At 39.5% G+C, this 14,004-nt stretch overlaps 1 protein-coding gene across 3 annotated transcripts in view; it reads right to left on the bottom strand.

Moving 5' to 3' along the window:
* INTU (inturned planar cell polarity protein) overlaps positions 1–12,271 on the bottom strand; it is a 99,442-nt gene extending 87,171 nt beyond the window's left edge. Inside the window, exon 1 of one of the 3 annotated variants that reach the window (XM_027567310.1) lies at positions 11,736–12,271. In XM_027567310.1, coding sequence (XP_027423111.1) covers positions 11,736–11,824 — 89 coding nt within the window. In that variant the 5' untranslated portion in view covers positions 11,825–12,271. Of the gene's footprint in view, positions 1–2,481; positions 3,136–11,735 lie in introns of those variants that run through there. The other 2 variants (XM_027567309.1, XM_027567308.1) reach the window with 2 other exon arrangements.
* Positions 12,272–14,004: the final 1,733 nt, after the last annotated feature.

Raw genomic sequence — 14,004 nt, 5'->3', positions numbered from 1 at the left:
GATAACTGTAAACCAAAGCAAAGAAACATGGAGTTATTGCAAGTGAAGTATTTCTGTCATTTCAGGACTGAAAACTAGTCAATGGTTCCCTCAACCCAACCCACCCTCCAGTATTACCTCTGAAGCTTCCTCAGGGACTAGCCAATATGCCAGGTTAGGAGGTACTGCACTAATTTAAAAATTTCCTCTTAAAAGTACCTATTAAAAGTACTATAACCAGAATGTACCTTAAAGACATCTTCTCTAAAAAATGATAAACTTATTAATTCTGTATTGACAATAACTTGCAGCTCAAATTGGTTTTCAGTTTCAAAGCATGTCAGAAACAATGACAATTTCCAGAAAGAATATGCAGAAATTAACTGGAACCTTGAAAGTTCAGAACACTTTATGTGAATCAGTAAGTGGCGTAACTTCCTTAATAACCTCCATGTAGGCAATGAAAGACAACAAGCAATTCATCTCTTAGCTTTGATGAGAAAGCTTAGGTTCACATCCCTGCATCTTTGATCCACATGTTCCAGTGTACTGTCCAAGCTGGGAAGGCCATCACTTGCACTGGTGACTCTGCACCTTAGGAAGGTAAATATCATAAGGAAAAAACGAACAGAAGCCTACCTGGTCAGGTCAGTATATCAACTCGTACGTTCTAAACACCAAGAAACGACAGCCATAAAATCTGTATCTTGGTAGGACTTGAAATGTAGACCAGCTAAACAGTTTACATTTGAGATTTCCTGTAGTCTTATTATTAGGATGTTAAAGATACTGGGACATAGGGAGTGACCAGGAAATGACTGATACAGAAAATTTAAAGGCCATTAAAGAAAAAACTAAAATATAATACATATATACATGTATTCAGAATCACATTGCTGCTGCTAAGTCGCTTCAGTCATGTCCGACTCTGTGCGACTCCGTAGACGGCAGCCCACCAGGCTCCTCTGTCCCTGGGATTCTCCAGGCAAGAATACTGGAGTGGGTTGCCATTTCCTTCTCTAATGCATACATGCATGCTAAGTCGCTCCAGTCCCGTCCAACTCTCTGAATCACAAAATGCTTTGAAATAACACATTTTCTGACACAAGGTCCTTAGCTTGCTCACTTTCCAGGTAACAGGGCTAGCTCATTTATTTATTCATCAAAATCAAAACACCCCCTTTGAAAACAGGTCTCCTAAATTTCTCCACTGACAGCACTCAACTGTGTGACCTTAAAAAGATTATAGATGCTCTCTGGACTAAAAGTGTGTGATTCTAAGATGTAGAGAAACCAAGAGTTTGAATCTCACATTGTCTATGGCTCCAACAGCAAGACCAAAGAAGGTTCCACATAATCCACACTTCCCTTCAAGCCGCCTGGCTTGACAGCCGTGAATTTCTAAATTATTTTTTAAATGACCACAGTAGAAGATTACACAAAGTATTTGATATTCTTTAATTTGCTCAAGTCTTCCAGAATATAATCTGTCCTCATTAAGCCTCTAGAACACATTTAAGCAGCCAGCAGTGATGGTTTTCTCCTCCTACTTTTTAAAGATAATGATAAAAATGTTTTACATACCTATGGGTGAAAATAACTGCCAAGTAACTGATACTCCTAAATACACATTAAAGACTCCTGTTATTTTAAAATACATATAAAATGTCATTCTAAGAATGACTATATATGGCAGTCACTGATTGATGCTTTGGCACCAGAACAGTTTCACAGCTAGTTGTTTCAAGCAAACACTAATTACTTTAATTGACCTTTCCAAAAAGTTCTCAATCCATAGCAGCAAGGGATAAATGCCTTCAAAACTGAAGCAGCATTGGGTACTGTGAACAAAAATAACTTTGCATCATTTTTAGGGATAAGAAAGTAGAAAATAATACTTGAGATACTCTGTATTTAAAAATTACATTATGACACAAAACAGAAAACAAGAAAACCATGGAAGTTCATAGGAAAATACAGCAGAAATACCATCCCCCTCAAAGCTAAAATAAAGCAGAAACACCCCCCAAAAAGTTGAGAGCTTGTTCTCTTTGGTGAGGCTAGGGTTGATCTACTTTCTTTTATACATCTATTCAGTTTTATAACGGCAGAAAAACCTACATAACTTAAATAGCTGACCAAACTTAGAAGGTGTCCCTTCACTCTAAATACTGTTGAGATTAAAGTCACAAAGATCATGACACCGAAGCAAGAAGACACTGCGACAGAACAGAATTTTGTGAACACTCTAGCAGATTATACTCTGATACTAAACTCACCAAAGAGACCCTCCTCCTTAAAACCTACAATAACAAAGAATGTACAGTAAGTCATTTCGGCTCACATCGCACAGCTGAAAGCTGGTGCAAATAACCCCCACTTATTATAGAACCTCAAACACTTATTCTCTACCACGCCAACACTCTCGAAGTCTCCCCAGCCCACGTGTACACTTTCGGGACAGAAAGGATGGATTTAATTGTCCCTCTTCGAGAACCTTACTTAGAGTCTGTACTCGTAGGGGAGTATGAACCCGAGCCGCTGACCGGATCTTCAGGATCATAATCCTGACGATCTTCTTGTGATGAAGGCTCTCCAGGGAGTCCCTCTGGGCTCCGAACCGAACCGCACAACGGCAGAGACGCCATCAGCAGGGATGCCGCTGCTAAAAGCAGAGTAATTCAAACCCCGCATCTACTGCTTGCCGGCGCCGCCATGTTGCCTCCTCTCGGGAAGCGAGTGGGGCCACGTGACCACCAATCCTCAGCTGCAATTGGTGGCAGCTCAGGTTGCCAGGGAGACGGGGAAGCTTCTTGGAGAGAACTGAGATCCACTGAAAGGAGCCAATGAACTAAAATTTCTAGGACATCCGGGAAGAATGGAAGAAGCTAAAACTTAACCACTTACGCTCCCCGAAAGACACTCATTTGGAACAGCTTAACTTGCTAAAACTAGTGGAGGCCTACTAGGTTTTTTTATTTTTCTTGCAGTTTGCACTTTGTTGCTACGCCGAAAGCCTGTCCAAAACCTTAGATGGGCTCCGCCTGGGTTTCCCTAGAGTAAAGGAAAACTACCTTCTACCTCTCTGTACGTGCTTGGAATGGACGCTTTTAAGCAATGCCATGTAGGTGTTAATGTAAATATGCGCCATTATTTCTTTGGTTTTCTTATTGTTTCACAGAAGTAAATATTTTCACAGTTCTTCCAAGCAGATGTTGTAAAGGTGCTTCAAATTGGTGCCAATATTGTGAAATCAACTGCGTGTTCATTTTCTAGCTGAAAATTTTATAATTTGATGAAGTGTTTTCATCACCGAAGTCGGAAGTGTACACAGGTAAAATTTACCTGTCTTTTGCGAATACTTGCACCAACTATTTTTGGAATGTACAAAATAATAGCACTTATTTAGATTCGGCCATTGCTCTAATTACTTGTTCTATTCATGGGTATATGAACATACATGAACTAAATTTCTCTATACAAAAATAAGGAAACTGAAGCTTAGAGAGGTGTTATTCATCTTGTTTATGGTCACACGGGTAGCAGGAAACAAAGCCAACAAGAGCGAAGTCATTAACCATTAGATTATATTTACTCCTCAGCACCCAGTAATTCAGCTATTCAGTTCAGTTCAGTTCAGTCGCTGAGTCGTGTCCGACTCTTTGTGACCCCATGAATCACTGCAAGCCAGGCCTCCCTGTCCATCACCAATTCCCAGAGCTTACCCAAACTCATATCCATTGAGTCGGTGATACCATCCAGCCATCTCATCCTCTGTCGTCCCCTTCTCCTCCTGCCCCCAATCCCTCCCAGCATCAGGGTCTTTTCCATTAGAGATGAGTAATTCAGTATTAGAGATCTATTCTGAGAAAATAAGAGCTGCAAATAAAATTTATAAAACTTATAAAAATAAAAAGCTGAAAGCAAGCTTAATGTTCAGCAAAAGGGTAAAAGTTAAATGTCTTTATATATAAAGTATGATCAATATTATGATGTTAATAGAAATGTTTTCAAAAGCAATGCATGGGAAAATGTTCCTATTATAGCTGTTAAATTTTTTTAAAAGATCTTAATGTTATTTTATGATCTCAATGGATGAGGGCTGGAGATTCAACTTAAACTATATGGGTAGATGGTAGAGACTGAAAGATGAATGTGCAATTCATAACATATAGTGTACTGTGGTAAATACAGAGTTCTAATGGAATACCCAAAGGAAAACAAACTTGGGACATGTAGGGCCACAGCAGATTTCTTAGAGGAAGGCTTAACTTATCTTGTCATTACAGAATAGTATGTTCCAAACAGTGAAGAGTAGTGAAAGATGAGTCATCCCATAGCCCAGAGAGATATATGCATATATATTGCCCAAAAGAACCTGGGCAGTAGCCATTAAATATTTAAACTTTCAAGCTGCAATGTAGTTTCATTTGTCACATTAAATTATGTATATTTGAATATCCTAAGTTTAATGGTTTTAGGGTTAGGGTTAGACGCTTGCTCCTTGGAAGGAAAGTTATGACCAACCTAGATAGCACATTCAAAAGCAGATACATTACTTTGCCAATAAAGGTTCGTCTAGTCAAGGCTATGGTTTTTCCAGTGGTCATGTATGGATGTGAGAGTTGGACTGTGAAAAAGGCTGAGCGCCAAAGAATTGATGCTTTTGAACTGTGGTGTTGGAGAAGACTCTTGAGAGTCCCTTGGACTGCAAGGAGATCCAACCAGTCCATTCTGAAGGAGATCAGCCCTGGGATTTCTTTGGAAGGAATGATGCTAAAGCTGAAACTCCAGTACTTTGGCCACCTCATGCAAAGAGCTGACTTATTGGAAAAGACTCTGATGCTGTGAGGGATTGGGGGCAGGAGGAGAAGGGGACGACAGAGGATGAGATGGCTGGATGGCATCACTGACTCGATGGACGTGAGTCTGAGTGAACTCTGGGAGTTGGTGATGGACAGGGAGGCCTGGCGTGCTGCGATTCATGGGGTCCCAAAGAGTCGGACACGACTAAGCGACTGATCTGATCTGATCTGATCTGAATGGTTTTATTTGTATTGATTTCTAAATTTGCTTTTTAATAATTGTTAACTAGCTATTGAATTTTGTTTTGCAGTTTATTTGTATTAATTTATAAATTGTTTTTATCTTATGAAAGAGCTGTAAAACACAGAGCTTATACCTGCTTATTTTAAATTAGAGTAAAGTTTGTCATCCCTGGAAATCTGTAAGTCTTTCCTGAAAAGAGAAGTCCACATACCACAAATATTAGAAAACAGGGGACTAGTTCATAAAGGGATAAATGGGTAAAGGGATGATGACAGAAAGAGATGGCACCTAAGGAACAGATGGAGAGATATGACCTTGCTCAACACCTCGTCTCTGAAGCTGGTACCCAGAGGAGGGTGCAGGTGTGGATGCTGACTTGCCAGTGGCACTCAGGAGGCTAAGGCAGTCTCCACGTGATGGTGTTTATTTTCTCTAGTAGTTAGAAGACAGTCTTGCCAGGTAAAAGTGATGGGGAAAGTAATGGAGTCAGAAGCCTCAAGAGAGTGGAGTCCGGAAAGAAAAGAAACATATTTCCATCAATATTGAGTACCCCCCACCCAAATAAAGGTGTATTACTTTTAAAATCAGAGATACTATTAAAAGGTGGAACTGCTATAATAGTTATATTGTGTTTCATCTTAAAACATACATATTCTCACCACAATCCCTAAGATTCCATTCTAAAATTAAAATGCTTTCAGTGCCTCTTTAATAAAGTTAGACTTTCCTCATTTTAAAAGCACCTTATTGGAAATTAAAAAAAAAAAAAAGACATTTTAAATTTTAACAAAGGTGCTAGTGGTAAAGAACCCACCTACTAATGCAGGAGACATAAGAGACACAGGTTCGATCCCTGGGTTGGGAAGATACCCTGGAGGAGGAAATGGCAACCCACTTCAGTATTCTTGCCTGGAGAATCCCATGGACAGAGGACGTGGCAGGCTATAGTCCATAGGTTGCAAAGAGTCAGACATGACTTAAGTCCCTTAGCATGCATGCACACATTTTCTACTATAAATAACACTTCATTTTTTTCTATAAGCATCTGATAATTTCATACCCTGCTCATAAGTCACAATGCCACCCCATTAAACAGAGAATAAAATCCAAACTGTGGAGTCTCTAAAAACAATACCTTCCAGTTCTACAAATAACTGAGCACTAATATGGAATTAGAGACTTTATTTCCTACTATACATTAATCAAGTTAATCAAACTGTCGAACTTAACTAATTGACACATCTTAACTGAGATGCTTGTTAAACATACAGCTTTAGGATCCTACCCCACTTCAACAAGATCAGGATCTCCAGGGGAGGAGCCTGAAAAGCTCTGTTTTGAAAAGTAGCCCTAGTGATCCTCAAGTTAAAGGCAAACTTGGGAAAAACTGCCCTTAGCCTTCCTTTGGTTCTATGCTTCCTACTTACAGGCCCACTGACCATCTCCTAAACAGGAACCCATTCCCACCTCCTAGTTTTGAGCCTGGCAGCAGAACTCTCCCTGCCTTAGAAACAATCATGGGTTTAATCTTGAGTGAAAAATCTCTCCACACTTTACTTTTCCTACCTGTGAGTTAGGATATCGGTACCTATTTCACAGGACTGTTGAATCCAATGAGTCAATGCATGTAAAATACCTAACACATAAAGTGTCAGATTTTTTTTAACTCTTCTGTAGATCATTTACTCACGCAGATCTCTCACTATGGAATGCTGCTTATCCAAAACACTACATTTTCCTTCAAGATCCAATTTCGAGTTGTACTTTTTGCAAGAAGTCTCCCCAGGCTCTTTTCCTACCTTAGTAAGAATTCCTCTTTCCACCTTCCCTTTATAACATATCACATAAAGTTCTAATTAACTGCCAGTCTGCCTAGTATCTAAATTATGTAGGAATACATCTATATTTGCTACCAAATAACAATTCCTAGAAGACATGACTTTTTTTTTTTTCAGTCTTCTATCTTACATAAGGTTGAACCAGGGCAAGAAGTGTCACATAAAAGTATATCTTTAGGAAAAGTTCTTTCACACTAGGTAAGTATTTGAGTTATGTCAACTTAATTTCCATAAGTTTAATGAACAAAATTCCTCCCCCTCCCCAGAAAAAGTTTTCCCTTTGCCTGATCTTTCACAGAAGAAGAAATAATAGCAATCCTTTAAAATTCTTATTTAAAATTTGAGGGTAATCTGATTTCCAGATTTCTAACTTTATATATCATATTTAACTAAATTAATATTTGATACCATTAGATGTATTGGAGAGGATGAAGAATGGAAAAGAATTTTCAAGGACTTTGTAAGAATACTGACTTTGCAGAAAGACTCAAAAGATTTAGGTTCTTTTTTTTTTTTTGGCTGCACTTGGAGGCTTGCCTGGTCTCAGTTTCCTGACCAGGAGCTGAACTCTGGGCCATAGAAGTGAAGCCCAAAATCCTAACCAGTAGGCTACAGGGAACTCCCAGGCCTAGGTATATTCTTATTTTCTGTTCCACTACAAATAGCCAGCCATCTTCTGAGGCCCAAATATGTTTAGTTTAATACATGAGACATCAGGTCCTTATTCCATTGATTACCATCTCAACTAGGCAAACAATACAATACTGACATAAAATACACCAGATAAGACCATAATTAAATATTTAGTATCTTTAGCAGGTTCAAGAGCTCTTTCCTAAATAGTAATATAAGCTAGCAATGAGAACTAAATGAAAATAGGGCCACAGGAGGTCATGTCCATTAAAAAAATTTTAATTGCAAGATAAAAACTCATGTAACAGAGGTCTATTAGGAACTAATTAATATTGCCTTAATTGTGAAGATGGAAATAGTAATTCATGAGCTATATAGTAATACTGACAACCACAGTCATTTTAAAATCATGAATAATTAACTGGTAGACTCGGCAAAATAGCATTTTAAAACCTGAGACTACATAATGTGGAATTTTTCAAATTTGGGATAGATTCATAATACATAACATTTCAGCAATCTCATGTTTATAGAATTGCATTATGATGGAAAATTTCACCTTCCTGTATAAAAATTGAACTACCTATAAGAATGCATGGAATTTGTTCTAAGATCATGCATACTGCATCTGAACAATAATGGAATATAGATGAGAATCTAGAAGTGAGCATAAAGCTAACTAAAGTAGATGGCACAAAGCTGAACCCAAAACCCAGTTCACTTACTCCTACTATTCTCATTTCATATTTTCATTTACAAATTCTAACAAATTTGGTGAACTGTTCTACTGCCATATATCAGTAGCTGACAATCAAAACAGGAATACACAGCAGCAAAAATTCTTAATGCCTGACAATCTGCTGATGAAGAAAAAAGTGGGAAACACATGAGATTTACAAAAACCATAGCTTCTAAATGAGTGTCAAGTACCCTCAGTAATATCTTTAGAAAGTCGCTATCTGTCAAACACTACAATAATAACAACTATGAAAATGCTTGATAATCCATAAGCGCCATGCATTCCCCAGTTAGGGGAGCCAGGTTCTCATCCTGATTCTGGGACTAATAACCAACTGACTGTGAACACAATCAATTTCTTCATCTGAAGACAGCAATAATAATCCCTGCCAACTATACAGGGTTGCTAAGAACTAAATGAGATAACCTTTGCAATTTAATGTCTTACATGTTAGGAAATAGAGCAGTGTGTGATATATACTGTATTTTCAAAGAGCTTTGATCTTACTGATTTTAGTTTTTACTTTTTGAATTTAAGAGGATATTTTATTCATCAGGATTATTATCTAATGGGACATCCTTTATCCCTGAGACTTCTGGATAGTTGAAGTATTTTAAAGATGCTTATTTTGCTGTTGCCAATTTAGGTCATCAAACATTTTCAGAGATTCACATTTAGCTCACTTCCTTTGAAGCATCAAAATGCTGGCACTCTAGCCTGGACCAGAATAATACATTAGCCTTTAGGCTTTGGGCAAAAGTCACTTAGCTGAATTTTCTCAGAGTGTTTAGAAATAGGTATCCTTTTGTGTTTTGTTTTAATTTCTTAGGGATTACTTGTAAACAGAATTCTTTTTATTTCATAGAACTTTCATTTTATAGAGCATTTAAATATCACCTGAAGTTTACCCACCATTCTGTAAGGTGGATATATTACAGAATGAACAGGAAAGTATAGACAGGTTGTCTTGCCAAGTCCCACAACTATGTAGTATGTAACAGAATAGGACTCCAAGGGAATGAGTAAATTGGAGTAACCTTGTGCACACATTTTTAAAAAATCTGCAAAATTTGAGTGCTAATATTATTTGGGTACTTCCTATAATCAAGATTGACACAAATATTTATTGATTTTATTTAAGTAAAATACCTGAGAAATGCAATAATGAAGCTTTGAGTCCCTGACTCAAACAACCTGTATGTAACTTTTTATCAAAAAACAGAATAGCTGAATATTTTTTGCCAAGCTATTGTTTCATTTTAATACTGACATATTTTGAAGCTAACACCTCATGCAGAGAAAAATTTGGCACTTTGCTTCAGTCTTTGTTTGGCTGAAGTATCTTTTTCAAAAGCATAGCAATTTAACGCTTTACATTTTGAAAACCGTATTTACAATGGAAAATATACAAGTAATTAAAAAATAAACACTCAGAAGAATCATCCTTTAAGATGTAAAAATAGAATAGTCTTCTATTTTCTCTTGTCTATAAAATTTCTATGGCTCATGGCTACTGGTTTCTTTAATGCAACTGCTCAAATTTTGTGGCTATCTTACAAGGGATGTTTTAAAGGAAAAACATAAAAATTTTGTAAGACTGATATAAAAACATAGGCCATGCACTGGTCTAGAGCTTGAGAACTGTGATGATAAATGAGTGTAATTTAAAGGTTATCTGACTTCTCTAATTTCTATTATATTATGTCTCAACAAATCTTTGCATATACTAGCAAAAGACATTTGATTATACATAAACTTGTGTGAAAATCTATCTTCATTAAATGAAATAGAAACATCTATAGATGTCTGAAATTTTTAAATAAATCTGTTTGAAAACAAAAATAATGTATTGCAAAAGCAGAAAGATTTTCAGAGAATGTTAAAAATAGAGAATTATTAGCCATCATATTGACAAAGACACTTACAGTTTCAGATCCCATTGGTTCCTATAGCATGTGGGAGCAGTTATTTGTAATTCAGATAAAGTAGCTTTTCATATACTGAGCAGGTTTATTCCAGAAACACTCCACTACTTACTTCTGAAATAATCATCTCAGTTTTGATGGCTATAGTTTAAACATGCTCTTTTGTCCCGGTTCATTCAGACAGGTTTGTGCTTTGGATCCGAAAGCCTGTAGTGTTAGTCAGTTTGGAATTTTTTGGCACCTGACATTTAAAACATGAAGGAATTCTGTTGCATCAGAGTTTTAAGCATTTAAAACAAACAGTCCTCCTGACTTTATCAAAGTCATGCTGTGAATGAATTTCTAGTTAATACTTTGGGGGCTTATTCCTGGACTGTAATTTTATCAAATGCAGGGAGAATTGTCTTTGGGAATTTAGCAGAATCCCCTTTTAGTTGCTCATTTGATAATATTTTATTGTTTGTGGCAGGGGCTCTCCAGGGGGAAGAAGAGAAGAAAACCAACTGTGGAAAATTGCAGGTTTCAGAAGACAGTTTTAAAATTGAAGAGACCCGATTTCTTCCTTGCACGATGTCTTTCTTCTTTACTCACACTTCTAACAGAACAGGATTTCTACAGCTCATATGGTTTTGTACAAAGACTTAAAAGGGTCACATGAAACGTTTGCAGATGAGAGAACTCACATAAGCCTCCCCCTGACAGTTACTTACTAAGCGCCACTTACACTTTCTCCCTACAAATGTATTCAAGAGATACTTTTGATATATTTCTAAAGAGTTTTCCCCACATTATGTCTTACCAAGTCCAGGCTTTCCTAGAACTAAAGCAGCATTAGCTGCCTGGCCTTTCAACCATTCTCTCTTAATCTTAGAATGGAAAGAGAATTTGCTCTCCATGTGAATTCTTACTTTTTCTTCCATAAACCGCTTACCGTTACCATGGGATTTAATGTTTGTTAGTCCATTTTATATAAAGTTTAAGGTTAGACAAAGTAAATGACTACATTAGCAGTTTACCGGCAAGTTGGGATTCTCACCCTTCTGAGACGAGCTCACGTTTCTTTTGTGCAGTTATGTGTGTGGACGCGCATCCGTGAATCTATATGGGTCTGTGGTGGTGGCACGTAGAATTTAGAATTGTTAAAAAGTAGCTCCTTCTAATTCAGATCACAACCAAAATCCAAACAAAACTCTCAGCTCTTTTTTTTTTTTTTTTTAATCCTGGAGAAAGTTTAGAGGTGTTGAAAGAGCAGCTTGGCTTCTCCCCCCACCCCCCCCACCCCCCCCACCCCCCCCCGTGTATAGTAAGAAAGTGATGTATTTTGCAGTGAAGTGGATAACCAGGTCCCGCGCGGAGGTAGACTCCCCGCGACCAAATCGGGTGAATCCGAGGCACCCGATTCTGGAAGGGGTGGAGGCTAGGACTCAACTCCCATCCGGAGGACCGCACGGAGAAGAATCCCAAAAGAGACGTTCCCGGCAAGACCCCGGAAGGAAAGGTCGCCCCTCCCCTCGCCATCCTCCCCGGGAACGAAGGGAGGTCTTTCGCCGAATACCCCGGCCCAGCACTGACCTGTGTAAGAGGACGCGCTGCACAGAGTCCAGGTCCTCCAGGCTGTGGGCGGCAGGTTTGGGGATGCTGGCCCTGCCCACCTGAAACATGCCCACTGCAAACAATCGCTGCAAAGGCGCACAGCAGGTATTAGGCGCAGAGGTCGGCGAGGTCTCTCCCGGGGCACTCGAGGCGCCGCCTGCCTGGGGCACGGCTCGGGCCGCCGCCGGGAAACCGAGAGCTGAAGGAAAAGGCTGCCCGCTTCCGTTGCGAAAGAACCTGGGACTGAAGGGCTGAGGTGTTAGCGAGCGCCCTCCCTCTCCTTCGCCCTCGGGCCAAGCTGCGCGGATCTCGGAAACCCCAGGGCCCGCGGCCGGACCGCCCCTGCGCCGGAGGACCCGGGCAGATGGGCGCTCTGTCGGCCGCCACCCCACCTGGGGCTGACCAAGTCCGGGGCGCCCCGCTTCCCCGTCTGGGCCCCTCGCCCCTCCCGCTTGATCGAGCTCTCAGCAGGGTCCCGAGCGCCCGCGGCCAGCCGTCGAGCGTCTCCAGCCCCGCGCCCGAAGCTGCGCTCTTTCGCCGCCTAGTGCTCTTCAGTCTTCCTTCTCGGATCGCAAGGCTGTCCCAGGCGAGGGACATCCGTGTCCACGCACCGCCCCCAAGAAGCTACCACCTGCAGCTTGGAGGGCCAAGAACAGGAAGAGTAGAGGGGCCGCTGAGGGGCTCGGAGGCATGAACTGCTCCGAGGGAGGCCAGAAAACGAGTAAGGGAAGCGAGTTGGGTAACCGTTATTGGTGGGAGTTTACATTCTGACTAAAAAGACCAGTTACATTCATTCATCCAGGTCATCGTATACGTTATTACTTGACATGTGCCAAACTGAATTTTAGTCTTTGGAGATACAACGATAAATAAAAAATAGTGGCTGCCCTGCCTAGTATAGACCCTTTATTCTCTTTTTGGAGTCCATTTGCTTTAAAAATACACTTGACATTAGAATATAGTGTCTAGGAGAAAATCTAGATGACCTTGGGCATGTAATGACTTTTTAAATATAACACCAAAAAGCAATCTATGAGAGAAATAGTTGATAAAGTGGACTTCATTAAAATTAAAAACTCCTCTGCAAAGGTGCTGTCAAGATAATGAGGGAAAAAAGGCCAACACTGGGAGAAAATGTTTGCAAAAGACATCTGAAAAAAGATTGTTGTTCAAAATATACAAAGAACTCTTAAAATCAACATAAGAAAAGAAACAAACTGATTTTTAAAGATGGGCAAAAGACCTGAACAGACACCTCACCAAAGAAGAAATTTAGTTGTCAAGCAAGGTATGAAAAGACGTTCCACATCATATGCCATTGTGCATATTAGCAGCTCTGTCACCTCCAACTCTTTGTGACCCCATGGACTGTAGCTCACCAGGCTGTTCTGTCCGTGGAATTCTCCAGGCAAGAATGCTGGAGTGGGTTGCCATTTCATTCCCCAGGGGATCTTCCCAACCCAGGGATGGAACCCTGGTTTCCCACATTGCAGGCAGACTCTTTACCATCTGAGCCACCAGGGAAGTCCTAAATAGGGAACTGCAAATTAACACAATGAGATACGGCTACACATCTGTTGGAATGTCTAAAACACAAACACTGGCAACACTATGCTGGTGAGGATGCGGAGCAACATGAGTGTTTGTTCACTGCTTATGGGAATACAAAATGGTACAGCCACTTTGGAAAAATACTTCAGCAGTTTCATACAGAATTAAACCTACTTTTACTACACAACCCAGCAGTCACATTCCTTGGTATTTACCAAATGAGTTGAAAACTTGTTCACACAAAAACTTGGAACAAGGATGTTTATAGAAACCTTATTCATAATTGCCAACACTGGGAAGCAACCAAGATGTTCTTCAGTAGGTGAAAGGAAAAACAAACAGGGTACATCCAGACAATGGAATAATATCTAGTGTGAAAAATAAATGAGCTGTCAAGCCATGAAAAGACATACAGGAAGCCTAAGTGAGAGAAGCTAATCTGAAAAGGCAAAATACATTATGATTCCAACATATGGCATTCTGGAAAAGGCAAAATTATGGAGACAGTAAAAAGATTGGTGACTGCCTGAGGAGGGAATAAATAGGCAGAGCACAGAAGATTTTTAGGGCAGTAAAGTATTCTGCACGATATTATAATTGTGGATAAATGGAGAACACGCTGAAAAATGTAGTTTGAGTTGAAAGATACTACTGATTGCAGATTACAGATATAAAGAGTAATAGATTAATTTTAAGA

Source organism: Bos indicus x Bos taurus, chromosome 17 (assembly GCF_003369695.1).
Source record: "Bos indicus x Bos taurus breed Angus x Brahman F1 hybrid chromosome 17, Bos_hybrid_MaternalHap_v2.0, whole genome shotgun sequence".
NCBI classification, from domain to species: Eukaryota; Metazoa; Chordata; class Mammalia; order Artiodactyla; family Bovidae; genus Bos; species Bos indicus x Bos taurus.
This window is presented reverse-complemented; position numbering and strand designations above follow the sequence as displayed.